The 16,843-nt window shown below is 41.3% G+C and overlaps 1 protein-coding gene across 9 annotated transcripts in view; it reads right to left on the reverse strand.

Moving 5' to 3' along the window:
* ttyh1 (tweety family member 1) overlaps positions 1-16,843 on the reverse strand; it is a 30,637-nt gene that overhangs the window by 1,174 nt on the left and 12,620 nt on the right. For 2 of the 9 annotated variants that reach the window (XM_079691846.1, XM_079691845.1), the window contains 10 exons: positions 15,229-15,563; positions 8,011-8,106; positions 7,743-7,815; positions 4,832-4,907; positions 4,600-4,655; positions 4,230-4,322; positions 4,051-4,143; positions 3,180-3,319; positions 2,484-2,651; positions 894-972 (listed from right to left, as the gene is read on the reverse strand). In XM_079691846.1, coding sequence (XP_079547972.1) covers positions 894-972; positions 2,484-2,651; positions 3,180-3,319; positions 4,051-4,143; positions 4,230-4,322; positions 4,600-4,655; positions 4,832-4,907; positions 7,743-7,815; positions 8,011-8,106; positions 15,229-15,563 — 1,209 coding nt within the window. Of the gene's footprint in view, positions 1-893; positions 973-1,057; positions 1,704-2,483; positions 2,652-3,179; positions 3,320-4,050; positions 4,144-4,229; positions 4,323-4,599; positions 4,656-4,831; positions 4,908-7,742; positions 7,816-8,010; positions 8,107-15,228; positions 15,564-16,843 lie in introns of those variants that run through there. The other 7 variants (XM_079691853.1, XM_079691848.1, XM_079691849.1 and 4 more) reach the window with 7 other exon arrangements.

A 16,843-nucleotide genomic window follows, 5' to 3' on the forward strand; every position in this document is an offset into this window, starting at 1 on the left:
GCATTAACTCAAAGGCAGCAGACAGCAGGACATGACTTATTCACTATCTGACCATCAGGCTTTAATACATCAAAGCATCATTTGAAATCTTGAAAAAAGAAAAGGAGAAGTAAAGCTCATACCGCTTCACTTGATTCCCTCCTTAGTTCTTAATATGTGCATTACTTTGACAAAAAAAGTCCACTTACTAGCTTTTTCCAGATTTCAGCTGCATCAAGTCTCCCTAGATGCATGCAGCTTTCTCATTACTCATGGATGTAATTAATTTGTTATAACACAAGAGTTTGGTCCTGTTATGTATTAGTAATTCATTGGGTGATGGGGGGCATTCAACTCCAGACTCCATCTGCTGAGGAACACTGTAAGATGAAACTAAACGCTCTGGAAAAAGTTAGAGAGGGATCCTCTAACTTTGTTCTATATGTAGCTCCTTCCTGAAGCTTTTAGCTGCATCACGTCTTGCATGTGAATGGAGTTCACCTTTCATGGAGAGAGCTAAGTTGTCATGAGACTGTACGTTTAGTCCCGAGTTAACATGTGGTCCTACATTATGTATATACAGACTTCCTCAGGGAATGACCATGAGATGCTATTGAAAGCTGCACATTTCACATTCATCATTATCTTCATTTAAATGGTTGTTTTAAGGTAAGGTGCTCTGTAAAATGGCCAGATAGTGATAAGAGTACATGCAAGACAAATTAGTAACAGTGACAAAATGTAAATTCATGTTTTTGCGGGTTTTGAAGCATCGAAAAAAAGAAAAGGCCAGCCCACAGGGTCCTGCGAGGTCACCATATTAGTCCGTTTGATACTGATTATAAAGCGAGCGTGTGCACTAACAGCAGATATAAAATGGCACTGCGATGGCGTCACAAGTACAGAGGACTCACAGAGGGGGGTGGGGACTGCCTGTCAGTCAGGGGTAGGCTCTCATAGCCAGGGTTGCCATTGGAGGAAACGTTTGGAGTCCTGTATAGAGATAGAAAGAGAAAAGGACAGGAGAGAGGGAGAGGAGGAACCGAGGATGAAGGAGAGAGGGAAACAGGGGTGAGACACATTGAGAAAGACAGACAGGACAGGGGCCGCGGGGTGACAGGAGCCAAGGACAGGTAACAGGAAAGAAGGAGAAAGAGCGGTTAGAAATATAGTGCGGAAGGACACAGCACTTAGTAAACTAGTAGGTATTATTACTACTGAGAGCCGTACAGTCCACTCCTGACTGATGGTGCACTGCAGGGTTCGTAGAATAATCTGCAATTACATGCATTTAGAGCTGGGTGTGACTCACCAGTCCCATTTCAGCTGTAATGTTGTTTTCCTAATGAATCTGTTTATCTGCCTGATAAACCCCAGAAAGCTTTTAAAGCAATCCCGAGCAGATGTCATTTAAGAGGAGTGGACTGTATGTTTAGTGCTAGCTGAGTTTCTGAGCCTTGACAGTTGGTTTTGTCAGTATGCATGTGTTTATCTTTGTGTTAATATTAGATATGGGGAGCAGTCAAGATGACCAGCTGGTATTAGCAGAAGGAAGTTATAATATAATCCACGATTAGGTTTCTCAGAGCTCTGACTAAACTTGGAAACATCAGTGAGGGAGAAAGGGGAAAACAAAATTGAATAATGGAAAGCTAGAAGAGAGGGAGAACCAACAAGGGAGAAGGAGGTATGACAAAGAGCGAAGGACAGATCCAGAGAGATAGCTTGAGAGAGTTTGGACACCACGGTGAGGAGACAGATGAGAGCGAGACAGAAGGGTGTTTTTTTTAGGGGGGTGGGGTGGGGTTGGGGGGGGGGGGGTTACCTATATGGTCAACCTGAGCCTCACATCGCCGGAGTTTTTACGAGCGCGGCCTCGTCAATGACACCCTCCCCCCAACACAGCAGTACTCTACTACTGTTTAGGAGACAGGACGCCATTTGAGACAAGATCTGTGAGAAATGAACCGAGCGGCCTATATCGTCTGTCCTGAAACACTCGACAGACGGATAGACAGACACACAGACAGACAGACAGACCTCTGGAGTTGTGTCTGTTTCTCTGCCTACCCTGGAGTCCATATTGACCTGTCTGTGTGTCTGTCTGCAATGCATGTGCTGAACCTGACAGCTCTGTGGACTACGTGTCTGTGTAGAGGAGAGAGTGTGTGAACCTAGCTGACTACACTACACTATTCTCTGGTAAAGATGGGTGTCTAACACTAGGTGTGTCATGAATAAAGTACTGTATTGAGGGGGAAATCTGTGTATCTTCACCAAAAAGAGTATGTGTCTGCACAAAAATGTCTCAAAAGTGTCTCTATGTGTTCTTTACTCTGCGATCCCTGATCAGTATCAGTATAAGAGTTGCCCAGAGGTAGAGATCTCGACACAGAAACACAAACTCGGTGCGTAAACTGTATCCAATAGCAACCTCTGCCTGCAACATCTGGGACGTTCTGTCTGTCTGTCTGTCTGTGTGTCTGAGTGTCTGTGTTACTCACGGGAGGGGCGGCGCACTAGAAAAGGGGGGTGTCCACCCAGCACCCGGGTAATTATAGAAGGGGGTGATGGCCCCTCGCTGAGACCCCGTGGCCGTCTGTCTACGTGCCTGATGGGAGGTGAAGGGGTCCTCACTCTCGCTGTCCGAGTCTTCATACTCCTCTGATTCACTGTGGTCGTCCATGAAAGAGACAGAGAGGGATACGTGTGAGTGATGATGAGCACCACTGTGCTTATTACCTCTTCTCTTCGTAGCTGTATGTGTTCTGATGTCTTTCAACACACCTCCATGATTCTCTCTGTCACTATTCCTGATTGGATAGACATAATAATAATCCGCTCTCAGCAGATCCAACAAACCTGTGCCGCTTCTACCAAACTCCTGAATGTGCAAAATGAGAAATAATTTTAATCTAGGAGTTGTTTGAAGAAAGCTTACTGTATATCTTTTTAGGCATGCCATTTTAACTCTTTTTTTTTAACATTGTACAGCATGTAGCATTGTATAGCATGCAGAAACTTTAAACCAACATTAATCTACTGTACATTAATCCCAGAGTCTTTCACTACTTTTGGCAATGTGTATGCAAGGCAATTCAAAGCGTATAAATGAGTGAAAATGTCAACAGTAACAACTGATGGTAGAATAAACACCTATAGCGACAGTATGCACCACACAAATAGTTCTCACTCCTCACCTGGGGAAGCTCCTCCAGGCGCCGGGCAGAGAGCAGAGGATGGCAGTGAAGGCCAGCGCAGAGAGGAAGGAGTAAAGGGAGAGGTAGAGCAATCCCTCCATCCCATCATAGCACAAACCTTTCAAAGAGTCGATGTAGTCCTGGAGAAAACACAGATGTATATGTCAAGAAGCATGTTGGTAATTAGCTGTTATTAATTATCCCTGTTTCGGGCTGCACAATATATTGTTTAATGTATCTTTGCAATGTCAACTGAGTGTGTGTGTCTGTGTTAGAGCCATTTTCACTTTTGTTATTATTGTCTGAATGTTAGACTTAATAATAATATAAATTAGATTATCGGCTATTTTTGTGAGTCACATTATGGTTTAAAATGTATTAATTTAAGGCTCACTTATTATTTGTTATGTGCGTCAGTATCACGTGCATGACTATGCCTATACTGTATATGGTAGATTGATAGGACACAGCTGGGGGTGATAGACGGGGAAACGGAAAAGTCTTTTGACCGTGTTCTTTTTGTTCTTTTGGAGACTGTTAACGTTTATTTAGTAGAAGCGAAGAAATGTGTCCTGCTGTCTATGGACTAACGAATAAAGCTCATCTGATTCAACCACGTTCTCAGCTAATTTGTTTGGAAACAAAGAGAGGCGCGATAACAACCCCGATAGACGTGGCTATTAAATTGTAAACAAGGATTAAAACGTCACCACAGTCTGTGTGTGTGTGTGTGTGTGTGTGTGTGTGTGTGTGTGTGTGTGTGTGTGTGTGTGTGTGTGTGTGTGTGTGTGTGTGTGTGTGTGTGTGTGTGTGTGTGTGTGTGTGTGTGTGTGTGTGTGTGTGTCTGTTTGTTTGTGGGGGGGAGGGTTACCTTATTCAGACCTCGACAGTTCAGCAGTGCCACCAGTTGATGGAAGTTTCCCTCTGTGGAGTTGAGTATCTGCTGAACCTCCCTGAGTGATTTCTGTAATGACGAAACATTAGTTAGATCAAAATCACTGGAAGAAGGGGAGGAAATGCTTCTTAAGATCTATGTTTACAAATTCTAACCTCAGCTTTGGGGAACTGTGTGAGAGCGTTTCTGTCCAGATTGGAGAGGTGTGTGTGGATGTTGGACAGCGCCCTCTGCGACTGTGTCATCACCTGCAGCCAACAAGTCAGTGACGTCAGGCACTTTTAATTTACATTATTGCTCAAATATATGATTAATATGCTGAGAGATTAGCTATTTATCTGCAGAGCAAATCATTTAAGGACAGCACACGCAGCTGTGCCTCCTGTCCTCAAATAATTTGTCCTTGAGCAAGTGTGACATGCAACCTGTTCTCTGGAATCAAAGAGGGCAGGAGTGTCAGCTAAATGCCTGTGATGTACTATGTGATATACATAAATACATGTGACTGTCAGGAGGTCACATTACCTGTTGGAACGGACTGTTCATGCGCCTGCTGCAGGTCAGGTAATAATCCAACACATCTGAATGGCCAGCAAAACACCAGTGCACAATAGATCAGCGCATAATAGAAACGGTGTGGGAACATTTCACTCATTATATTAGTTTGTGCTGACATAAGCACAGTTTGGGGGTGAATCAAGTTCATTGTAGAAATGGGAAACAACTAGCACTTTGCACAGGGATAGGCATACTGTACCTGAGCTTGTCCCAGTGTTGAAGTTGGTGGAGTTAAGAACAAATATGTTTGGATCTGTGCAGAAGTCACTGAGAGCCTGGGAAAATTAGCCAGGGAGAGAATCACAGGTGAAATGAAAAAAAAGCAGAGGATAGAAGGAGGGCAAGAGAAAAATGGTCACAGGGGAAAAGTTAGTCGACACACTGACCGACTGACATAGTTTACCTCCACAGATATCTGACAGCGGCTCACATTACACGGTAAAATATTGATCTGGATAAGCTGCCACCTTGATTTCTTTCTATTGGCTCATTACTCATAGCCTCCCCTCTGTTGACCTGTATGTACTTCTGGTCTGTTTTAGAAGAGGGTAGCACACCCACAGTCCCTCTCAGCGTGAGACGGCCCACCAGGAGAGGGAGTAAGAGCCACACAGAGATCCCGGCTGCTGACGGGAAAAGCGGCGACCCGGGACAGAATAAAGTGGACAGTTCCACAACTGGCCCATTGTTTCCCTGTCAGTAACCAGGGACAGAGCGGCTCTGTGTGGACACACAGGCATTGGGACCATCTCCCGCCAGCTCCACATGACACTGAGTCTCTTAAACTGGGCAGCAGGGCAGAAAAACAGCCACTATTTACCCTCTTCCTGCACCCCCAGACCAAAAAACAGTCTCCAGTCTTCAGAGCGTAGGAGCAAACTTCAGAGTGGAAACTTAGGAAGGGCACAGCTGTTTGAGGTATAATAACTGTCTTTGTGCTTTTTTCTTTAAGAATGTAACCGCCTAAACATACGTCAAAGCACACTGGTGGGCTGTTGTCATCTTTAAGGCGTTAAAAGCAGAACATTGTCCAGCAGCATGTAAGTGAATTTTACTTTAGAGTATTACACTCAGACTTTAACCTCCCTGCGTCTGAAGCCCCAAGGGACCGAAGTACAGTACAGCTCTCTCCCTCTCTCTCAGACTGATCTGGAGATGCTCGCTCTTCCTCTCCCCCCCTCTGTCTTGTTGAAAGCACTTCTCTTCATCTTCCATCTCATAAACACCCACACACTTGGTAACACACTTACACGGAAAAGACACGCACTTTGATGCACAAGCACAATTTGTTCACAAACACGCTTGTGCACACGTGCATTGAATCTTTAATCTCTGCCCTATTTTCCTGCCTTTTTGGTGCTCTGCCACGACTGCAGCGTTCCCTAGGAGGCAGATCTTTTCACAGTTTAGCACAATGGACACACACACACACACACACACACACACACACACACACACACACACACACACACACACACACACACACACACACACACACACACACACACACACACACACACACACACACACACACACACACACACACACACACACACACACACACACACACACACACACACACAGCCTTGGTCCCCTGTATCTCCCGCTGAAGCAAACCCATGTCAGTCCCATTCACTTCCCATTCCTCCAGTCCTTCATCCCTCCTCTCCCTCTATGGGCTCAGAACAGTCTCATAATTCATGATCCGCAAAAGGATTCCACACTTGTATTTCCGGATCCACACTTGTGTTTTTCAATGCACACACAAATGTGTTCCGTTTCATATACATGTAAATAAAATCCAAATACAGAAACAAGTTTTACGCATTTTTGATCCTCAAATCCTTAAATCTTCTGAACCTGCAAACACAAACCGCTTTCTGTGCACTGATCGCTGTGCATTCGTGTGTGGGTTTTTTGAGACTCCCATGACGCTCACCCGATTCGTACTTGTAATTTTTTCTATCTATAGCCAATCAGATAGCTCCTTCATTCTAAGCCAATCACATGAGCGCGCCCCCACGAGGGTATGATTTCTTGCGTTCATGACACTTCATATAGGCTACGCATTTTGCGCTGTCCGTTCAGCTCGCTAAACAGAGGGCGGAGCTTCAGGTGATTATGCAGAGCTGCATGTCAGACTCAGCAGCTGATCTGATCTCTCTCTCTTGCGTCCGGTTATACTTCACTCGCGTTTATGTCCATATCGATCAGATCCAGCTCTCCTGATTGCCTTCATAGAGAGCACCAATCAAACTATTTAGAGTGAATATCGGCCAATAATGACCGGCGGGGCTCCCCCCCGTTGACAGTTCACTGTCTAGCACTGGCTTCGTAGTGCACTGATCGATTAGGCTAAAATAACCTGTAGCTGCTCCCTCCACACTCACAACAACTTCATACAGACATAAATAAAGCAGCTGTACAGGAAACACACATTTAAAACGGTTTTGCCTGCCGTTTTTGTGTACACAAGCATTCATCAATAGTTCGGAAAGTGGCGATGTACCTTAATAATATAAAGGCTTGTATTTGCATGCATTTCCTGTTCGGAAAGTGGCAATGTACTGAGAGTGGAGGTGTCCTGAGATTAGCGCCTGCAGGCAGGCTCCATGAACCTGTCAGCTCCGGACTGCGCAAAATGCGTACATGAATTGCAACGTCATGAACGCAAGAAATCCACCCTCGTGGAGCGCGCTCATGTGATTGGCTTAGAATTGAGGAGACATCTGACTGTCTATAGATAGAAACAATTACAAGTACGAATCCGCTGACCGTCAGGGGAGTCTCAAAAAACCCAGACACGAATGCACAGCGATCCGTGCACAGAAAGCGGTTTGTGTTTGCAGGTTCAGGGCATTTAAACGGAAAACAAATATGTGTGGATCAAAAATACACATTTAAAACTTTTTTCTGTATTAGGATTTTATTCACATGTGAAACGGAACACATTTGAGTGTGCATTGAAAAACACAAGTGTGGATCCAGAAATACAAGTGTGAATCCTTTTGCGGATCATGAAATATAAGTGTGAATCTTTCTGTGTGCATGTGTGTATTATGAGACTGTTCTGAGCCCATACTCCCTCTCTCTGTTATTGGAGTACTTACCACCACAGTGGCCGTCTCCAGGCCCAGGGAGCCCCAGCTCAGGAACAGGGCCAGCCAGGCCAGCACGGTCATCCTGTGGGGGGGGGGGGGGGACATCGCAAACTCTTCAGCCAAGAGAGGATTCCATGACCACCAATGAGATTTGCATAGTTTGTGTCTTATGAAAAAAATTGAGTATGTGTGTGTGTGTGTGTGTGTGTGTGTGTGTGTGTGTGTGTGTGTGTGTGTGTGTGTGTGTGTGTGTGTGTGTGTGTGTGTGTGTACTCACAGGATGAGCAGCCAGCGGGCTTGCTTGGCCAGTCCCAGCAGAATGAACAGACACACGATGAGGTCAAGCAGCAGCAACAACACGTAGGACAGCCACCTATGACAGAAACACACAGAAAATGACATTACATTACAGACTGTTGAGAAACGTTGAATCCTATATCCATAGGTTCAGATTGCTTTATTTGAGAACTGAAAACAAAATATCGGCCTATTTGTTGCAATGTAATGCTGTTTTATCCCATATGGGATACTACACTGCAGCCAGAACCCTTAAAGGCAAGGCAAGTTTATTTATATAGCACCTTTCAACACAAGGCAATTCAAAGTGCTTTACAAAAATATAAGACATTAAGAAAATGGCATTTAAAAACAGTCATTAAAAAGCAAAGATAATAAAATAAACATTAAAATAAAAAATACAAGGATAACAGTTACAGTGATAAGATGTTAAGATATGAAAAGTTCAATTAAAAGCAGCGGCAAAAAGAAAAGTCTTCAGCCTGGATTTAAAAGTAGTCAGAGTTGCAGCGGACCTGCAGGTTTCTGGGAGTTTGTTCCAGACAGGAGCATAATAACTGAACGCTGCTTTACCATGTTTAGTTCTGACTCTGGGGACAGAAAGCTGACCAGTCCCTGAAGACCTGAGGGATCTGGATGGTTCATAATTTAGCAGGAGGTCAGAAATATATTTTGGGCCTAAACCATTCAAAGCTTTATAAACCAGCAGCAGTATTTTGAAATGTATTCTTTGACACACAGGAAGCCAGTGTAAAGACTTCAGAACAGGAGTGATGTGATCCATTTTCTTAGTGTTAGTGAGGACTCGAGCAGCAGCGTTCTGAATCAGCTGCAGCTTTCTAATAGATTTTTTAGTGATACCTGTAAAGACACCATTATAGTAGTCCAGTCTACTGAAGATAAAAGCATGGACAAGTTTTTCCAAATCCTGCTGTGACATTAGTCTTTTAATCCTAGATATTCTTTAGGTGACAGTAAGCTGATTTAGTGTTTTAATGTGACTGTTGAAACTCAAGTCAGAGTCCATGACTACACCTAGATTTCTGGCTTTATCTGTTGTTTTGAACATTGCAGACTGAAGCTCAGCGCTAACTTTTATACGTTCTGCCTTGGCTCCAAAAACCATTTCCTCAGTTTTACCTTCTTTGTTTAATTGGAGAAAGTTCTGACACATCCAGTCATTGACTTGTTCAATGCACTTACTCAGTGTTTGAATTGGAGCATAGTCTCCTGGTGAAATTGTTACGTACATTTGGCTGTCATCCGCATAGCTATGGTAACTTATTTTGTTGTTTTTCATTATCTAAGCTAGTGGTAGCACGTAGATATTAAAGAGAAGAGGCCCCAAGATGGAGCCTTGAGGTACCCCACATGTCATATTTGTCAACTAAGATGTGTATTTACCTATAGAAACAAAGTAGTTTCTGTCCTTTAAGTAGGACTCAAACCAATTTAGAACTGTTGCCAAAAGTCCCACTCAGTTTTCTAGTCAGTCTAGTAATATGTTGTGGTCAACAGTGTCAAACGCAGCACTGAGATCTAATAATACTAACACTGAAGTTCTGCCACTGTCAGTGTTTAAGTGGATGTCATTGAAGACCTTTACAAGAGCAGTCTCAGTGCTGTGGTTTGGACGAAAGCCTGACTGGAACACATCCAAACAGTTATTTAAATGCAAGAAATTACTCAACTGTTGAAAATCTACGTTTTCAATGATTTTACCTAGAAATGGCAGGTTTGATATGGGCCTGTAATTGTTCATTACTGAAGCATCTACATTATGTGGTTTAATGACTGCAGTTTTCAGGGCCTGTGGAAAAACACCTGAGTGAAGAGACTTGTTTACTATATGAAGTAGATCTAAGGCCATACAATGAAAACATTTTTGAAAAATCCTGTTGGAATAATATCAAGCCAGCAGGAGGAGGATTTCAGATGTTGTATAGTGTTCTCTACACTCTAAAAACGAATTCAGGCGACCTTTCACCTCCACTTAATTAAATGCATGGTTGCAAGATAAAAATTTGAGTTAATTGATTTAGATAAACATTTAAAGTTGCAAACATTAATTTATAAGTTGTGTTGACGTAATAATGTTGGTAATTACATCAACTTAATATTGTGTGTAATTTGAACTCTGATTTCTGCGTTAATTGACTTAAAACTAAATTCAAGTTGTAGTAAGTAATGCAATTGGCTTGATAACTTAATTGTTCTACACCTTGAGTTAAGGATTTCAAGTCCACTCCCACTTAACAAGCCTGGACAAGTTTCGACAGTTAAGACAAATAGAAATATACAAAGGACATTTTAAGGTGAGTGTCTTAGTCATTCAAATACAGTAGCCTTGTAGTTGCACTGTATAGGCAAATTGCAGTTGGACCAATATTAGCAGCCTTTGAACTGTGAATAATTCTGTGAAAGGATACAAAGTAGTAGAGGCTACTGTGAGTGTAAAAATAATTTGGTTACTATTGTGACATCGCTTTTTATTAAAAATGAATCTCGGTGAAGCAGATCAAGGACATGCTTCTAGAGGTAGGATCGTTATTTAAAGTTGTCATTGAAATGCAACTTGTTGTCACCCATTCAGAATATATTCATTTAGGTAAAGCCATCAGCTGCCTTGTCGTGTACCTTGGAGAAAAGGAAGAGGACCTTTTCAAGGAGTTTAGTGACGTAATTAAAAATCTTGAAATAAAATAAAATCCACGGGCACAGTGTAAAAACACAGGACAAAAGCACTGCTCTCTGTCAGTTACATTTTGAAGCATATTGCACTTTTGGACACACCCCAATCAATAATATCTTAGCAACGTTCAGCATGGATGTTGACAGCAATGGCATGCAAAGGATTGTGTAACATTTGAAAAGTGGCTTCTGCTCTTCACTTAACCAGTTCACATATTGTATGGAACCTGCTAAAAAGATGAGAAGTTACACTAAAACTTGCACGGTTGTGATTGACAAAATCTGTCCACATGCATTTAAACACTAAACAAAGTACTCAAAACCACCTCTTTGTGTCTTCAGGACCACATTGCCATGGTGACACACACATGCAGACTCAATAGGTGAAAACAATACCAGCGTTGCTTTAGCAGCTGGTAATAATGGCTCTGAATTCGCTTAGAGTGACAGTTTAAAAAGTATGCAATTACCTAATTCATTATCTCTTATGCGCTAACCTATTGTTTAATGTGCTTCAAAAGGACATGAATATTGCCTTCATCAGTGACCGGTCCACCCCAGGATCTGACCATACGATGGCAACCATCGTGGTCGAGGGAAACAAATGAATGAGCAAGCATTCTGCGTTAAATGTGTTCATACTGTTTGAAATAATGACTGTCGGCGGTGTAAACATCTGAGTTACATCTTTTGTCAAATTGATGTGTGTGATCTGCAGATTGGGGCCATTGAGAATTTGTTACTGTAGCTTTACAAAAACTTTACAGATTTTACATATTTGGCACTGGTTTTAAATGTGCAAATGCCTCTAACGTCGATGTGATGGCAGCATGTATTTGCTGTGTCCCCATTTCCCATGGTAATGTGGCTAACGTGTTTATTTATTATCTGTGGGGCAATTTAAATTTGTGTTATTTATCTTTTTTTTCGAATGAAGCTCAGCCCAAGTTCTTTCAGGAAGACTGGGTGTATATACATTCACTCCGCAGCTGCATATAATCAGCTCATCACAGGCGTTCTCTTTAACCTATTACATTCACCTCATTCTCCAGCAGCCAATCAACGTGCTGCAGCCAAACTATAAAATGGTTCTCCTCTCTCCTGCAGTCAGCTGTGATTTCAGGTGTTCATGCACCTTATCATATGGCATGTGTCAATAAATGTTCAAACAAAATGAATTCTCTCCTGATTGAAACATCATGTGTTGAAATAAACAACTGCAGTTCAAAATAAAAAGTGAAATGCCAAATATCTTTGTTGTGGAATCAATTAATTTCTTTCTTTAAAAGGCAAAAACATGAAAAAGCTAAGAAAAAAAACTAATGAATACAATATATTTGAAGCAACTTCATTTATAAATGGTTGTCAACTTAAAAACTTGTGTTCAAAATGATGGTAATTAAGTAAATACAAATTAAAATTCCTTTTAAATCATGTGGTAAAACTAGTCGGAATAACTTAATTTTTGGAGTAATCAACTTCAAAACTTGTGTTTATAATACCAATTATTAAGTAAGTGGTAATTAAAAACACCTCTGATTGTAGAGGAAAAGCCTTCTCCCCTAACTCAAATAACTTTGTTGCTTTAAGACAATTTCTTTAGAAGTTGTCTTAACTCAATAAACATAGATGCAAACTGTTGCGTTGATTTTCTTTGTTGAGCCAAGGCATTTGTTTTTAGAGTGTAGGTTTTTTTTTCTAGAAATTCAGAGGCTATTGACACTGGGGTGTTTGTTAGTCTGTCGACAGCAGCAAATAAGGCACGTACGTTGTTTTTGTTTTTGGCAATGATGTCAGAGAAGAAAGACTGTCGTGCATTTTTCAATTCCAAATGATAAAGGCCAAGCCTCTCTTTATAGATTTCAAAATGAACCTGGAGATTTGTTTTTTCGACACTCTCTTTTTTCTGTTTTCACGGTCATGGCCTTTCTCCATGGAGATATTTTCTTGCCAGCCACTTCCTTTATCTTAGTTGGAGCAATGGCATCTATAACATTTTAAATGTTTGAATTAAAATGATCTACTAGCTCATTTACTGAGATGTTAGCAGGGGCAAGTGTGGAAGAAAAATTCTGAGTAAACATTTCCCTAGTATTTTCAGTTAAATGTCGCTTTGTGGTTACCTCTTTTTGAACATTTTCGTGAACAGAAATAGAGCTGTTAAAGAAAACCCAGGAATGATCAGAGAGTGCAACATCAGTCACCACAACTTTAGAGATATTCAGACCCTTTGAGATAATTAAGTCCAGAGTGTGCTCCTTATTGTGCGTGGGCTCCGTCACATGCTGAGTCAGTCCATAGTTATCAAGAACACAAAACAATTCTTTCAGTTTTATATCTGCATGATAGCAATTTAATAATTTCATTTTGTGTGGGAGAGTTTTAGTGTATTGTTTAGGTATGATCTCTGTTTTTGCTGGAGGATTCAGTGACAGAAATTATTTATTTAAAGATCTCTGGGTAACACATGGTAAAAAAGTGAATACAAATATGACGTTGTTCAGAGTCCTGGAGAGCTTAATGTTTTTCATTCTTTCTTTCTTTCTTTCTTATCTCTTTAATCATATTGTGATTTCATGACTACTTTAGCAGACCTAAGATTAGTACACTTTATACTGGCAGTCACAAGCTTACATTTCAACCAACTTTTTCAGGTTAAATGTAAGGCTTGGCACCTTTTATATTTATTAAAAAAAGCCAATTAGTTTTGCCAGTATATATTTGGTGTTGTGTAAAATATGCAGCGTTCCTGACAACACATTCAGATTTTTCCACTTGAGCAGGGATTAAAACTTGCTATCTTTACCCACCGATCCCAGAAATAAAACTGCTGAGTAGTGTAATATGATTATAGGGCTTCTGACACTTCTGATCCGGGTATGAATTTCTCTATTAGTCAGAAATGAGACTCATTGAGAGTATGTGGTCAGCTTTACTCCCTTTTTGAGATAAAGCAGACTCAGAGAGGGGAAGTGGTGAGGAGGATGAACCTTAATTCACCCCTGTCTGTTTAAAAAGGCCGGACATGTTACATCATCCGTTTGCTGTGTGTGGTTAGTTTATGGGAAGCAGTACTTTGATATTGTTATTATTATGCAATATGGAATATGGAAAAGCCACCCACCAACCCGTCCCTCCAGAACATTTTGTCTCAATAGCATTACCACAACTAACCCAGCCATCTTAATAAACATGTAACTTTCATAAAGTATTCTCAGGACACTTTTACAGCCTCTTCTATCCTAGAGGGCAGGGGTCTGTTAGTGTTGATAAACAGTCTGCATGTGTTCAAACTTGTGAAATTGATCCAGATGGTTAATGTGTAATCTGCTTATTTACTACTTCAGCTTGTCAGAGTAGGGCATGGTTATAGGAACATACTGGAAATGTTTGCTAGATGCTACTCAAGGATTCGGCCTCCCAAGTCACAGAAAATGGCTGCCAGATGTAAAGCAGTTAAACCCAAATGATGGCTTTTTTTCAAAACGACTTTTATTCCCATAAAATGCACCCATGAAATGAACATGTTTTTAACTCATGCTGCCTCTGCTGAACAAGTACAACTGAATGATCATAAGTAAGAGGATAATGAGTATTCTAAATGGGAGGAACAAGAGTCCAGCTTTTTTTTTTAGAAGAATAGAGTTGCACCATTTATTTGACTGGAAACATAGGATTTCAAGGATTCATTATATCTTGCACAATAACTAAGAGGAATTAGTATATGTTTTAGGCAAACTAACAACGGTCAGATTGTAAGCAGGAAATCAAATGAAACAGCTAGCAAACAAATTAATTACAGAAAGAGTTATTCTTATTTTCCAGTTCAGTCACTATTGCTGCCAAATTCAAAGCACATCCATAGGAAATATGGATGTTTTTTGTTGTTGTTATCTTATTGTCCGCCAGTGGCTCAGTCAGTAGAACAGACCTAAATATGGAGTGTGGACATGTACGTGGAGAGGTCCCAGTTCACCTCTTGGGCCCTGCCGTGGTGCCCTTGAGCAAGACACTGGACACCCCCCCCCCCCATTCCCAATGCTCCGAGAACTAGGATGGGTTGAATGCAGAGGCCAAATGTCACTGTGTGCGCTGTGTGCTCTGCATGTATGACCATTAAAAGAGGGTTTCATCCTCCAAATTCTGAGACAGATGATTCACTGTATTTTCCTGCCAAATACCCAAGCTTTTTCCTGAGAAATACGCAAAATCTGGAATTATTTGGAATCTAAAAAAAAACCCATCAAGTAAAGTGTTGCTAAATCAGTGGATCATACAGGATTATAGATCTATCTTAGTTATATTTGATTGTGGGCGGTGGATGGAATGATGTATTAAATCATCCTATAGACACACCCTTAATATGCCTTTGGGAAAAGTTCTGAGCATCACCTAGCGTCATTTACTACGAATTATTCAAAAATAATTATATTTCCAAAGTGTATTTGATCCAAATTAAACATCTACCGGTCAATTCTTCAATACAGGTTGTGTTGTTCAGCCTCACCTGTAGTCCTCATTGACCATCAGCGTGTTGGCCGCCCAGCCAGGGGAGAAGGGGCTGGGCATCAAGCCGCTGCTAGGCACCAGTGTGGGGGCCACAGAGGGGGGCGCCGGGGTCAGAGGGATGATGGACGCCCCGCTGATACTGTCGTTCCCCAGGCCTGCATCAATACCGGAGCGAGCCAGCGAGATGGAGGAGAGGAGGTTTATCACGTTGTCAGACAACCTCCGGCAGTTCCTCGTCGACGTCAGGAAGGGTTTACTGCCGGTGAAGAGCTCCTCCATGGAGGTCAGGGGGCCGGAGACAGACAGCTGCAGCCCAGAAATTGTGTCTGTAATCTTCAGAGAGGGAGGATAAAGAATGTGAAGGTGTTTAAGTGGGACGGAAACCACAAAATAGAGATGATGATGCTCGTAAAGTCGTGGCCAGCTCTGAGTGGTTTGTTATGAAGATAGAGAGCTGAAGACTGTGGGCATCTCGGTGCCTTGGCTTTCTAATGCATGTCTCTCACTCTATAGCACAAGTTAAAGCTGAGTTAAAAAATACTTCACTTCCTCCTACTTGCAAACTTAATTATAAAACTACTTTGAAATGTACGACACATCAAGGACTCTTAAGTTGTTTAAGGAGATGAAGCAGTACAGACAGAAGTTTCAGACATGTTTCAGTATGACTGTGCAATCATGATGAATAATTTATTTATTATCTGACTCATTTTAAGCTAATTATTAGCGGCTTATGATTTTTTGTAGAGCTACCTTCTTATTATCCAGTATTTTACCCCTCTGTATTTGATTTCTTATATTCTTCGTCTACCAGTAGCAGAAGGTTCTTCCTTCTTCAGTTAAGTTCTCTTTTTGTTTCAATTCTAGCCAACTTCCTATTACTTCATCTCTGTATAAATATCTTTTTGTAGTACTTAATACATATTTAATGTTAACCCATATGCCAATGGCTCCTGCATGGTAAAAATATATCACACAGATCAGAAATTACCTTTTTCCAACCCTGTTTATTTTATCACAAGACTGCTATCAGCAGCTAAAACAAGCTGGATGTATAACATGTGTACATTTTCGATTCATTTGCAATGATGTTAGTTCCTAAATGCCACTTGTTTTGTTAGTTAAGTCAAATGAAATGCCTTCAGAGCTAAAGGGGTGTTGTGTGTGTGCACCAGGGGTCTTCCATGAAAACAAGTATCTCTATGAAGAGATGTCATTGTTTAACAAGTTTAAAAAGCCCTCGGTTAATCTTTCTTCCTGACTAGAATAACCAAAACCTCCAAGACTATGATATATTAAGTATTTACTAACAAAGCTGACAGAATAGTTAAAACATACAACTTCCTGACTGATCTTTCCGACCATAATCTTGTTCTTTTTGACAGGAAACTCACAAAAAAAAGGTTCATGGCCACACATAAAACCCCTGCATTCGGTTCTCGCTTCATCCCCAAAAACCTGCAACAACATTTTATGGATGCAGGGAAAATGATTGATTGGGGGGACACTCTGTCCTCTGAAGATATTGGTGAAATCAGTGATCTGCCAGTGACAGGAAGGAACGTCATCTTCCCTGGCTGAATCTACAGTGCAGGAATTAAATTAAATCTAGA

The sequence above is a fragment of the Notothenia rossii genome (assembly GCF_949606895.1).
Source record: "Notothenia rossii genome assembly, chromosome: 7".
Taxonomy (NCBI): domain Eukaryota; kingdom Metazoa; phylum Chordata; class Actinopteri; order Perciformes; family Nototheniidae; genus Notothenia; species Notothenia rossii.